General features: G+C 40.7%; 1 protein-coding gene across 1 annotated transcript; it reads right to left on the bottom strand.

Annotated features, from left to right (window-relative positions):
• Window positions 1–10,714: 10,714 nt before the first annotated feature.
• On the bottom strand, window positions 10,715–11,881 carry LOC143793879 (hydroxycarboxylic acid receptor 2-like). The gene has a single exon (XM_077280828.1). The coding sequence runs from the start codon at window positions 11,879–11,881 to the stop codon at window positions 10,955–10,957; it is 927 nt and encodes a 308-aa protein (XP_077136943.1). The 3' UTR covers window positions 10,715–10,954.
• Window positions 11,882–13,848: the final 1,967 nt, after the last annotated feature.

Below are 13,848 nucleotides of genomic sequence, written 5' to 3'. Positions count from 1 at the left end.
TGCTCTCCTCGCTCAATGATGCCTATGGTGGTGACTATTGGGTATTTGTGGCGCAGTGTGCGTGCACCTCGATTATCATTACTTTTGGTTGACATCTAAGGTTTTGTTTTTCAATCTGAGCACACATACCCCTTGAAAAAGCTGCATGCCTTCATATGAGAAAAGCGCTTCGGGTTCTCTAAAGGGTCCTTTGTTTTTTCTGGCAGCCTACACATGGCATTAGGCATGCCTATGGTAATTCTTTTAAATAATTGTACTAATAAATCTAGATTTATTCAGCATTATACTCCAATTCTTTTCTCAGTTTTTTTTTTAATGTTTTATCATGAAGTTGCTGTTTTTTGTGACAGTGTTAGGTAAAATTTTCAACTACTTGTGGCCTATTTTATTAAGTAAATTACGAATGTACCTATTGGATTTTTATATCTGAAGCGGTGGTTGGTTAGGCCCTGTAATAAGCGGGATCTAAAGGCCCCGTCACACATAGCGATTTACCAACGATCACGACCAGCGATACGACCTGGCCGTGATCGTTGGTAAGTCGCTGTGTGGTCGCTGGGGAGCTGTCACACAGACAGCTCTCTCCAGCGACCAACGATCAGGGGAACAACTTCGGCATCGTTGAAACTGTCTTCAACGATGCCGAAGTCCCCCTGCAGCACCCGGGTAACCAGGGTAAACATCGGGTTACTAAGCGCAGGGCCGCGCTTAGTAACCCGATGTTTACCCTGGTTACCAAAAAAAACAAACAGTACATACTCACCATCTGATGTCCGTCAGGTCCCTTGCCGTCTGCTTCCTGCTCTGAGTGCCGCCGTACAGTGAGAGCAGAGCGCAGCGGTGACGTCACTGCTGTGCTGTGCTCTCACTGTACGGCGGCACTCAGTCAGAGCAGGAAGCAGACGGCAAGGGACCTGACGGACATCAGAAGGCGAGTATGTACTGTTTGGTTTTTTTTACATTGACGCTGGTAACCAGGGTAAACATCGGGTTACTAAGCGCGGCCCTGCGCTTAGTAACCCGATGTTTACCCTGGTTACCAGTGAAGACATCGCTGGATCGGTGTCACACACACCGATTCAGCGATGTCAGCGGGACCTCAACGATCAAAAAACGGCCCAGGCCATTCCGACACGACCAGCGATCTCACAGCAGGGGCCTGATCGCTGGTACGTGTCACACATAGCGAGATCGCTACTGAGGTCGCTGTTGCGTCACAAAACTTGTGACTCAGCAGCGATCTCGCTAGCGATCTCGCTAAGTGAGACGGGGCCTTAACAGGCCTCCTGTCAGTGTCCTATTTACACACAAGTAACGACCCATGAGTAGGGTATTAGACAAGTGATAAAATGTTCAAGTCCCGTAGCAGTACTACGGTAAGTAAATTTAAAAAAATAAAATATAGGATGCAGGCGGAGTCCTATTAGACCCGCAGGAGTGCCTTGTATTCACAGCAGGAAGCCTGTGAGTCACAAGGCAAAGTAAAAGTGTGGACCTGGTCAAGCTATTTGGTCAAGGCATGTTTAGAAAAACCATTTGTGGGCTTTTATTTTTGAAACTGATTACAGGAAGATAGTGGGGTTGGTCCGTTTCCTCCGGCCGGGTTTTCCATGTGGCCTACGGCCACAGGTTGATTGTTAAAAACCCTGCATTATATGATTTGGATGTGTCAGTGTGGAGTTTGTAGCAAGCAGAGCAGTCGGCTATGCAAAAGCTTAGCCTGTGTGAGGGAACACAGAGCCAAGCAGAGCAAACTCCTGGCACCCCGCAGCGTGATCCGGTGGTGCAGTCACCCTTAGCAACCGGACACACTTATGGACTGTCTTGTTTCCCGGCTGCGATCCAGAGGATACCGTGTGCTGTGCTCTGTGTGAGTTTGGGACATTAAAGATGTTTTGCTGTGAACTTTTCCTGTGTTCACTGTCTGTCACACTAAACCAACCCCGCTGCACTACAAAACACTTACTTGGAATTTCAGTGTCCAGGATGACCTGATCTTCTAAACATTATTTAACCCCTTCAGTGAGAACCGAAAAAAAGGGCAAAATGCTGTTTTGTTTTTTTTTCTTTTAAACATTCCACTACCTTAAAATGAAACACAATATCAAATAGTCTTATGTAATTAAAAATATTAACTCTGAAAACACCACCATCTTGTCACACACAAAAAACAAGCCCTCATTTAGCTATCAGAGGAAACTTACATGAATATAGAATATATAAAATGTTTGTTTTTTTGTTTTAGAAAAGTGTTTTTTCTTGTGCAAAACCTCGCCCAGTGGTATAACATTTAGTGAAACACACGTGGTATCAACATACTCACTGCAGATGAATTTATTATGGGATGTAGTATGTAAAATGGAGTTACTTTTGGGTGGGTTTCTGCTGTTCTGACACCTTAAGTCCTTTGCTAATATGACAAAGCACCCACAAACCATTCCAGCAAAATATGCATCCCAAAATGGTGCCCTTAACTTCTGACCTTTGCAATGTGACCAAACAGCACTTTCTGACCACTTATTGGGGATTTGCATACTGAGGGAAAAAAATGGACCCTACAATTTGTAATGAAATTACTATCATTATTCCCTGTGAAAATGAAAAATTTGGAGCCAACTCAAAATTTTAGAGAAAGAAACGTACTGTAAAAAATATATATATATTCCTTGAAGCACCACTGGGTTTAAAATGCTCATGACACAACAGATGCATCGCTTGAGGGGTGTGTTTTTCAAAATGGAGTCACTCGTGGTGATTTTCTGCTGTTTTTTTGCCATCTATGGGGCTCTTCAAATGCAACATGGCGTTCACAATTTATTACAGCCAAGTGCACATGATGTCTCAGTATTTACTGTATAAGCCAAAACCTGTGTGTGTGTAGGAATGCAGAAATGGTACATGTGTTACTATTATACTTTTTCTCAGATTCAGGCTGCCGTCACACTAGCAGTATTTGGTCAGTATTTTACATCAGTATTTGTAAGCCAAAACCAGGAGTGGGTGATAAATGCAGAAGTCGTGCATATGTTTCTATTATACTTTTCCTCTATTTGTTCCACTCCTGGTTTTGGCTTACAAATACTGATGTAAAATCCTGAGCAAATACTGCTTGTGTGACGGCAGCCTCACTCTAGTTTTTGGCTTACAAATACTGAGGTAAAAAACTCCCCAAATACTGGATGTATGCACATTGTGTAAAAGTCTAATAGCACGCTTTCAGTTCCAAGCCGTATCCTGTGCCAAAAAAGTAGTGTTTGACCACACATATACACATATGGGGTATCTGTGTCCTCAGGAGACATGGCACAACAAACACCGAGGTCCATTTTCTCCTTTTACCCTTGTGAAAAATAAAAATATGAGGCTAATGCACCATTTTAGCGAAACAAAAATGTAATATTTTATTTCTTTCACTTTGCATCCATTCCAGTGAGGTTCACTTCCTGAATGCAGTTTTAAATAGGTTGAGATGTACAGTTTTTAAAATAGGGTCTTCTGACGTACAGTACAGACCAAAAGTTTTGACACACCTTCTCATTTAAAGATTTTTCTGTTTTTCCATGACTATGAAAATTGTACATTCACACTGGCATCAAAACTATGAATTAATACATGTGGAATTATATACTTAACAAAAAAGTGTGAAACAACTGAAAATGTGTCTTATATTCTAGGTTCTTTAAAGTAGCCATCTTTGCTTTGATGACTGCTTTGCACACTCTCGGCATTCTCTTGAGGAGCTTCAAGAGGTAGTCACCGGGAATGGTTTTCACTTCACAGGTGTGCCCTGTCAGGTATAATAAGTGGGATTTCTTGCCTTATAAATGGTGTTGGGACCATCAGTGTTGTTGTGCAGAAGTCTGGTGGATACACAGCTGATAGTCCTACTGAATAGACTGTTAGGGTATGTGTCCACGTTCAGGATTGCATCAGGATTTGGTCAGGATTTTTCATCAGTATTTGTAAGCCAAAACCAGGAGTGGGTGATAAATGCAAAAGTGGTGCATATGTTTCTGTTATACTTTTCCTCTAATTGTTCCACTCCTGGTTTTGGCTTACAAATACTGATGCAAAATCCTGACCAAATCCTGATGCAATCCTGAATGTGGACACATACCCTTAGAATTTGTATTATGGCAAGAAAAAAGCAGCTAAGTAAAGAAAAACGAGTGGCCATCATTACTAAGAAATGAAGGTCAGTCAGTCCGAAAAATTGGGAAAACTTTGAAAGTGTCATCAAGTGCAGTGGCAAAAAACATCAAGCGATACAAAGAAACTGGCTCACATGAGGACCGCCCCAGGAAAGGAAGACCAAGAGTCACCTCTGCTTCTGAGGATAAGTTTATCCGAGTCACCAGCCTCAGAAATCGCAGGTTAACAGCAGCTCAGATTAGAGACCAGGTCAATGCCACACAGAGTTCTAGCAGCAGACACATCTGTACAACAACTAATAAGAGGAGACTTTGTGCAGCAGGCCTTCATGGTAAAATAGCTGCTAGGAAACCACTGCTAAGGACAGGCAACAAGCAGAAGAGACTTGTTTGGGCTAAAGGACACAAGGAATGGACATTAGACGCGTGGAAATCTGTTGTTTGGTCTGATTAGTCCAAATTTGAGATCTTTGGTTCCAACCACCCTGTCTTTATGCGATGCAGAAAAGGTGAGCGGATGGACTCTACATGCCTGGTTCCCACCGTGAAGCATGGAGGAGGAGAAGGTGTGATGGTGTGGGTGCGCTTTGCAGGTGACAGTGTTGGGGATTTATTCAAAATTGAAGGCATACTAAACCAGCATGGCTACCACAGCATCTTGCAGCGGCATGCTATTCCATCCGATTTGCGTTTAGTTGGACCATCATTTATTTTTCAACAGGACAATGACCCCAAACACCTCCAGGCTGTGTAAGGGCTATTTGACCAAGAAGGAGAGTGATGGGGTGCTACGCCAGATGACCTGGCCTCCACAGTCACCAGACCTGAACCCAATCGAGATGGTTTGGGGTGAGCTGGACCGCAGAGTGAAGGCAAAGGGCCAACAAGTGCAAGCATCTCTGGGAACTCCTTCAAGACTGTTGAAAGACCATTCCCAGTGACTACCTCTTGAAGCTCATCAAGAGAATGCCAAAGAGTGTGCAAAGCAGTCATCAAAGCAAAAGGTGGCTACTTTGAAGAACCTAGAATATAAGATATAATTTCAGTTGTTTCACACTTTTGTTAAGTATATAATTCCACATGTGTTAATTCATAGTTTGGATGCCTTCAGTGTGAATGTACAATATTCATAGGCATGGAAATACAGAAAAATCTTTAAATGAGAAGGTGTGTCCAAACTTTTGGTCTGTACTGTATGTGCCCCTCAAAGTCACTTCAAGAGTGAAGTTGCACTTAAAAAAACGGCTTTCATAAATTTGATTGGGAAAAAATTATAAATTTGCTATTTTATGCAATATGACTATTTTGTTTTAAGGGCATAAAATTCCATATGTAAAAAGTGCTAAATTTTCTAAATTTTAATCAAATTTCCAATGTTTTCACACATTTTATCACCTTAAATGTACCAGTAATATAAAGTACGATGTGTAAAAAAAAAAAAAAAAAAACATTCTCAGAAACACTGAAGTATGTAGAAGGTATCCCAGAATTCTTACCACAAAGTGAGAAGTTAGATTTGAGAAGTTTGGCCTAGTCAGGAAGGTGTAAACAGGCTTTGGTGGGAGGGGGATTAAAGTATCCTCTGACTATATCTACAGGGGTCATACTGTGCTTTGGTCACTGGTTAAAAATAAATAAAAAGCTGTGAAAAATGCTTGAAGTGTATGGCATTTTGAAAATACAATTTTTTTTTTTAAATCCACTCTTCAATTAGATCCCCAAAATTTAAAATGGGTCTCTTGATTTTACCAATTTGTAAATTGGGATTTAACTTGGTTGATTCTGTCAGGACACAGTCACTCATTTGATTTTTCAGCGTACGAGAAAAACAGACCGATTTCTTCTGCTTAGACTCGGATTAGGGTTTGATCAGAGTGTGGTGTGTGGTGAAAATACAAAAAAAAAGTCACAACCTTCATTCTGACAGTCCGTGAAAATCGGACCGCACTCTTGATGCCATCAGATTTTTTTTTTTTTTTTCACGGCACCATTGACTTGCATTGCCAATTTTGATCCGACCTTTGGCATAATCCCGAACGTGTGAATGGCCCCATAGACTATCACAGGTACTAGTGCTATCCTGGAAAAAGACAAAGGTCGGGGTCAGACCTAACGTATAAAAATACGGTCCGTTTTTTACGGCCGAGATACACAGAAAATTTCCTGAGCAGTGATCTGTATTCAATGCGAGGATGCGATTTTTTTTTTTTTTTTTTTCCTCTCCAAAAAGTATCCGTGTGTCATCCGTATGGCATCCGTACAGCGAGATTTTCTCGCCGGCTAGCAAAATGGACATAGAATGGATCCATGGGCTCAAATATTCGTGAAAACATATATACAATAAACCATTTCATATCCCTTATATTTTTACATATTCCGCACTAATAATGTTAGTAGTTTGTGTGTGCAAAATTTTGGAGCTCTAGGAGTTAAAATAAAGGGTTAAATCAAGGAAAAAACTGGTGTGGGCTTCATCTTACAGATGTGCCTTTTTCTGGGGTGGCTGGGGGCAGCTGTTTTTAGCCGGGGGGGGGGCAATATCCATGGTCCCTCTCTAGGCTATTAATATCTGCCCTCAGTCACTGGCTTTACCACTCTGGCGGAGAAAATTGCGCGGGAGCCCATGCCAGTTTTTTCCGTGATTTAACCCTTTACACCTAGAGCTCCCAAATTTTGCACACAGACACTTCTAACATTATTAGTGAGGAATATGTAAAAACATAACGGATATGAAATGGTTTACTGTATGTAAACCATGTCTCATATCCTGTCGGGTTTGATGAGATAGCAAAAGCCGGCAATTGAATTACTGGCTTTTATGCTGTCTAGCTCTGTATTAAATATATATATATATATATATATATATATATATATATATATATATATATATATATATATATATATGTATGTGTGTGTCAATTATAGAGATATACACTCACCGGCCACTTTATTAGGTACACCATGCTAGTAACGGGTTGGACCCCCTTTTGCCTTCAGAACTGCCTCAATTCTTCGTGGCATAGATTCAACAAGGTGCTGGAAGCATTCCTCAGAGATTTTGGTCCATATTGACATGATGGCATCACACAGTTGCCCCAGATTTGTCGGCTGCACATCCCAAAGATGCTCCATACAAGGCAGGATGGATCCATGCTTTCATGTTGTTTACGCCAAATTCTGACCCTACCATCCGAATGTCGCAGCAGAAATCGAGACTCATCAGACCAAGCAACGTTTTTCCAATCTTCTACTGTCCAATTTCGATGAGCTTGTACAAATTGTAGCCTCAGTTTCCTGTTCTTAGCTGAAAGGAGTGGTACCCGGTGTGGTCTTCTGCTGCTGTAGCCCATCTGCCTCAAAGTTCGACGCACTGTGCGTTCAGAGATGCTCTTAGGCCTACCTTGGTTGTAACGGGTGGCGATTTGAGTCACTGTTGCCTTTCTATCAGCTCGAACCAGTCTGCCCATTCTCCTCTGACCTCTGGCATCAACAAGGCATTTCCGCCCACAGAACTGCCGCTCACTGGATTTTTTTTCTTTTTCGGACCATTCTCTGTAAACCCTAGAGATGGTTGTGCGTGAAAATCCCAGTAGATCAGCAGTTTCTGAAATACTCTGGAAATGCCCTTCTGGCACCAACAACCATGCCACGTTCAAAGGCACTCAAATCACCTTTCTTCCCCATACTGATGCTCGGTTTGAACTGCAGGAGATTGTCTTGACCATGTCTACATGCCTAAATGCACTGAGTTGCCGCCATGTGATTGGCTGATTAGAAATTAAGTGTTAACAAGAAGTTGGACAGGTGTACCTAATAAAGTGGCCAGTGAGTGTATATATATATCTATTCTATGTGTAGACATTTATTTTATCTATTCTATCCTAACCTGTCAGTGTGATTTTACTGTACACCGCACTGAATTACCGGCTTCTCTATAGCACACCGGTGTGTATTTCTCGCAAGTCAGACGTGTGGTCTGTGTGTAATCCGTATTTTCCCGCACCCATAGACTTTCATTGGCGGATGTTTGGAGGAATACGCTGACAATCGCAGCATGCTGCGATCTTATCAGCCCCTAAAATACGACCAAGAAATATACGGCTGATGGAAGCTGCCCCATAGAGAAACATTGGTCCATGTGCAATGTGTAGTTTTTGCGCCTCTCCCTCGTCCGGATTTCTCTCTAGTGTGACGCCGGTCAAATAGCGCTTGTACGTGCAAATCGGATGTGTGAATGAGGCCTCTGTTGTTTCTTTACCTTTGTAGCTCTCTCTCTTTAACATGGCATATTCATCATTCATTTTAGATTGACACATCCACCACAGATATCAGATAGTCCAGATGGAAACTTCTGGTCCTAAAGCTTTAATTGCGACATAATCATACATAGGAATATACAATAGATAAATATATGGATCGTATAATAGGTTCATAAAGTAAAAACACTCATTCACACTCAGGTTAAACAACTGCCAAAGCCTTAAAGGGATGTTACAGATATATACACCATGCAAATGTTAGATATACAGTATACACCATGCAAAACTATTTTCTGTATTGATTCCTTCAATATCTCTGCATGCTGTCATGTAATATTAACCAGTGCTCACTTCCAGTGAATAAAATCTGTCCTGGTTATTTGACAGTCACAATATGTAGAATTGATTACAGCTACAATATATGTATCTGATCGTCTTGTAACAAGCCATGCAGCGGGACAAATACCCTATTTATTCTTGGAAAGTAAGTAAATAAAGGTCTTATATAATGCCAGTTAGTAGAGATACTGAAAAAAAAACAAGATGGATGGTGAAATTTTGCTTATGTTTTGAAATACATGTTTTTGATGAGACCAGAATAGCCCTTTAAAGATTTATAGTAGTTGGTTTTAGTTATCAGATGTATCTTATAGCATCACAGATTCTTGTTCAAGTTCTCAAAAAGCTGTTAAAACAGCAGCTAATAAGATTACAAGAAAAATAATTATTATCCAAAGGTCCAATCTACTCATTACACTGCAAGTACTGAATATTTTTATGGAGCCGATGGCCATAGCCGGCATATTTGTATATTATTCTATAGGCAATATCTTCTAAAGATCACTCTATAGCACTGATTCATCATTTACTTTTTTTTTTTTTGCGTTTTTAAATTCACTTTTCATTTTTTTTGTTTTGTAGTATTTATTCATGGTTTTTGTGGCAAATTCTTTAAAATGGCACATGTGGTTCCAACATTTTCCGCAAAATTGAAAATGCTTTTTTATTTCTATTTTTGCCAATTTTGCGGGCTTTTTAGCATAAAAAGTTGAATGTTATGCTAAATCGTCACAAAATTTATTCCAACGTATCTAGCGTACATAATCACTATCACTACAAATCACTCCTGGGGACTACAGGAATATATTTACACCAAAATGGATTGCCTTTTTAACGGCTTCACGACCTATATATACGTCGTAGATCGTGTATCCCCTTTGGTGCGGGCTCCGGTGCTGAATCCACATCTTTTCCGGTAAATGACTGCTGATTTGATCAACTGTCATGTGCCCCTAACAGCCGTGGGTGGAATCGCAATCCACCCGCAACTGTTAACATGTTAAATGCCGCGGTCTGACAGCAGCATTTAACATGAGCACGCCATCACTATTCCCGCCCGTCAGCACCCCTGTCACATGATTGCATGGTGCTGATGGGTTGGCATAGCATCCCGGTGTCTACAGGAGACCACTGTGGTTGTCATTGCCGATTTATGAGTGCCGGCCCGATGCTGGCGTTCATAGCAGATGATCATTTTAGCTACACATAGCAGGGCTGATGCCCTGCTATGTGCAACAAAAGTGATCGGATGATAGCAGCTTTAAGTCTCCTATGGAGATTATTGAAGCCAGTAAAAAAAAAAAAAGTTTTTAACTATTACGGTATATTTTTTAAATATTTTTAAAAGCACTCTGCATTTGCCCCATTTAAAATTTGGTAATGCTGCGTTCAAAAACGCCCAATCCATCAAGAGATAAAAAGGATTAATCCAATGGCGTAATGAGAAAAAAAATAAAACTGCCTGAATTACGTTCTTTTTTTGGTCGCTGTAGTCTTGTAATAAAATGCAAAACAGGCGATCAAAACATCATATTTACCCCAAAATGGTATCAATAAGCCCTCATCCAGCCACAGGTCCTGACAAATAGAGACGACACGGGTCTCGAAAAATTACACTTTTTTTTATTTAAGTGGTGAAAAATAATCCAAATCTTGTATAAAAAAAAAAAAACTGTACATGTTTGGTATCTGTGAACTCGTAATGATCTGGAGAATCATAATGGCAGGTCAGTTTTAGCATTTATTAAACATGGTAAAAAAAAAATTGTGGAAGTGCACTTTTTTTGCAATTTGACCACACTTTACAGTTTTTTCCCAAGATATGGTAAAACCAATGGTGTAATTCAAAAGGTACAACTCACACGGCCATATTGACTGATACAAGGAAAAAAGTTATGGCTTTGGGAAGAAGGGGAGCGAAAAACGGAAATGCACAGACAGAAAATCCCAAGGTGGTGAAAGGGTTTAAAAAAAAATTGCAATTGATGAATCAGCTGAAAAAGGGGAAGCTCCAAAGCCTGCCCACAATGACAAAGATAAAAAACAAACCGGCAAATACATATACAATAGACTTTAAAAAAAGGCACAAATGTAAAGAATAAGGTGTAAATAAAAACAGGTGGAAAACAACTAAAAAAAAAAGGTAGAAATGCAATCATGAATGGGACCCTATGATTTTTTTCGATGCGGTCCGATATACGGTACTTACTGGGCTTCACTCTCCTTATATGTAGAGTCTTTACACAGACATGGAAATAACTTATGTGAAGATGGGCTTGAAAAATAATATAATACGGGATTGATTGCACTGTAGAAGTACGTAAGGCAAATAGTGAGGAAGAAGGCAAGGTTGGACAATCTAAAGTGCATACAATCTTCATAGTTCATGGTCTTCAATACCCAGATGCCAACTCTGACGGAAGCGCCGGGCAGGTAACACACATTGAAGACAGTTGCGATGAATGTAAGGAATCTCATTGCTCTGCCTACCTTTCCATTGGTATCAATAGCATTGTACTTTAGGTGGAAAGCAATGCGGACTGTGCAGTATGAGATAGTCAGCAGGGACAGGAATGACAATGAGACGTAGAACACATCCTGCCAGGCAATGGAGGCGTGTGGGCACACCGTGAAGCTTTCACACTGTATTGCATTATTAAGGTAGAAAAAGTGTGGATTAGGTAATATGTATGAGTGCAGTATGAAAATACATACCCACAGAGTACTGCAGATATAGGCCGCCTGCTTTATAGTGATGTTATTCACTTTGTGAAATGGGAAAAGGATTCGATAATAACGAGTGAGAGCAATGAGTGATAGGAAAATCATGGCGGCGGCTCTGGCAACGGCGATGATGTAGAGCATTAGTCTGCAAGGGATATCTCCATAGATCCAGTTTCTTTGACGGATGTAATAATCTGCACGTAACAGCACACACAGGAGAACCACAAAGTCTGCCAAAGTTAAGCTCAGCATGTACACCGAGTTTGGTTTCCAGGACTTCATCTCCTTGTAAATCATCCACAGGCCAATACAATTACCAATTATGCCACAGATGAACTCCACAAGAAGCAAGGGAGGTAGAACAACATCCATGATGGGTTCCTCAAAAATGCAGCAGCTGCTATTCATGACGAAGATGGACTCTTCAGCGACAACTCCTTTCAAATGATGCATCCGGTAGCAAAGAAGCTTTTATATATGGCATCAGATTGAGAAACTTAGAAATGTTACATCACTTAAGGATTCATTGAGGTTTTGTGATGTGCTGGACTTTAAATGGAAATGTTAATCTTATCCTATTCTTACGTGCTGTGGTCAGATGCAGATGCATGCTGATGTAAAACACCAGTGAAGATATTTTTGCATTTTTACACACATTATTTCCATCCATGAAACCATAGTCTATTATAATTGATTGGGTTTAGTGAAAGAACATTTACAGTATTTTTATTTTTTTTACAAACTTGGCATAGGCATTGCCTTCACAGCGTGTTGAGAAGCATTGTGCTGCTAAAATTGGGGAATTCTGCTGCTATGAAGAGGTGTACTTGGTCTGTAGTATTTTATTTTTTTTTTTGAAGAGAAATGTACAGGACACAAAAAGCAGCATCTGAGCCACAGGCTTGTGTCCACTGCCATATCTCAGCTTAAAGCCTGATGTACATGATTGCATTACACCTCTGATTGCACACCCATGCTGGCCACTACCGTACCTCTATACTTCAGTTATACAGTACTGTGAAAGTTTTAGGCAGCTATAGAAAAAAATGCTGCACGATAAGAATGCTTTGAAAAGTAGAAATGTCAATAGTTGTTTTTCATCAATAAAATACAAAATGAACAAAAGAGAAATCTAAATCATATCAATATTTGGTGACTGCCCTTTGTCTTCCAAAAAGCATCCAATAATTAATAATTCTTGTAATTACAATTACATACAGTTATTAAAAGAAATCAGCAGGGAGGCTGATTCAAATATTTTGGAGAACTAACCACTAGTGATGGGCAAACCTGTGGATGCTCAGGTCCAGCAGGTTCAGCCGAACATCTAAAAAAAAAAAGAAGTTTGGTTCAGGTATCAGAACGGTACTCGAACCCAGACCCCATTCAGAGGGGGGCCAGAACATCCGTTATTTTCCATGATGTCATCTGTATGACAGCGTAGCAAACATGGGCTCTGAATGGCGGCAGGATCATTACCGCCAATCAGAGGGCTGCGTTCTCATGCTGTCAAATGACTGACGGTAAAAAGGTTACCGCCAGCCACAGGCGTCGGCTGATGAGAGAGTACTACTTACATCAAACTATGCCTGCTGTTGCTGATAACACGAAGTGAGTGGTGCCGTAAGTGAGGTCACAATGATTCATCTGCTTTGAACTCTGGTGAACTTTCTCGCTACGCTCCTGTGTCAACGTGTTCCGACTTGCGGGGATAGCGGTCGCATCACTGATGTGACCACTATCCAAATCACCCAGACCGTCGTGGGACAGTGTCAACTATCTTCACGTCAGAGAGGTGAGTTATATGGTTGTTTACTATTTTTCTTCTTTTCCAGGGGACATGGGCATCTGTGGATTAGGCGTGAAGGTGACTATTATGGTTGTTTATTTTCTGTCTTTAGAGGTGACATGGGCTTCAATGGATTAGGTATAAAGGTGAGTATAACTGTGCTTTATATTTCAAATACAGGCATCTATGCCATTATTTTAATTAAAGGATTTTATTTTAGTTGTGTCTTTTTTACAGTCTAACTATGGAGTTAGTAATGGGGGTGTCTTATATTATCCCACTTGCCACCGCACCAGGGTGGGTGGGAAGAGCCAGGAAAAGCGCCAGAATTGGCACATCAAATAAATATGCCTTTTCTGGGGTGGCTGTGGGTTGCTATTTTTCGGCTGAGTGGGCAATATCTATGGCCCCTTAGCAGTCTGAGAATACCAGCCCCAGCAGTTTGCTTTAGCTTGGCTGGTTGTCAAAAATGGGAGGAACCTCAATTTTTTTTTTTAAATTATTTAATTTTTCTTTTAAAAACCACGTGGGCCCTGATCAAATTCCTGACTCCATTTGCTGATATGCAGCCCCAAACTTGCAAAGA

The sequence above is a fragment of the Ranitomeya variabilis genome, chromosome 1 (genome assembly GCF_051348905.1).
Source record: "Ranitomeya variabilis isolate aRanVar5 chromosome 1, aRanVar5.hap1, whole genome shotgun sequence".
In the NCBI taxonomy this organism is placed as follows: domain Eukaryota; kingdom Metazoa; phylum Chordata; class Amphibia; order Anura; family Dendrobatidae; genus Ranitomeya; species Ranitomeya variabilis.
Note: the sequence above shows the minus strand (reverse complement) of the source record. Positions and strands in the feature narration are given on the sequence as shown.

Bases quoted from the DNA above. Each gene is read 5' to 3' on its own strand.
- LOC143793879 (XM_077280828.1), bottom strand. From the start codon at position 11,881: ATGAATAGCAGCTGCTGCATTTTTGAGGAACCCATCATGGATGTTGTT.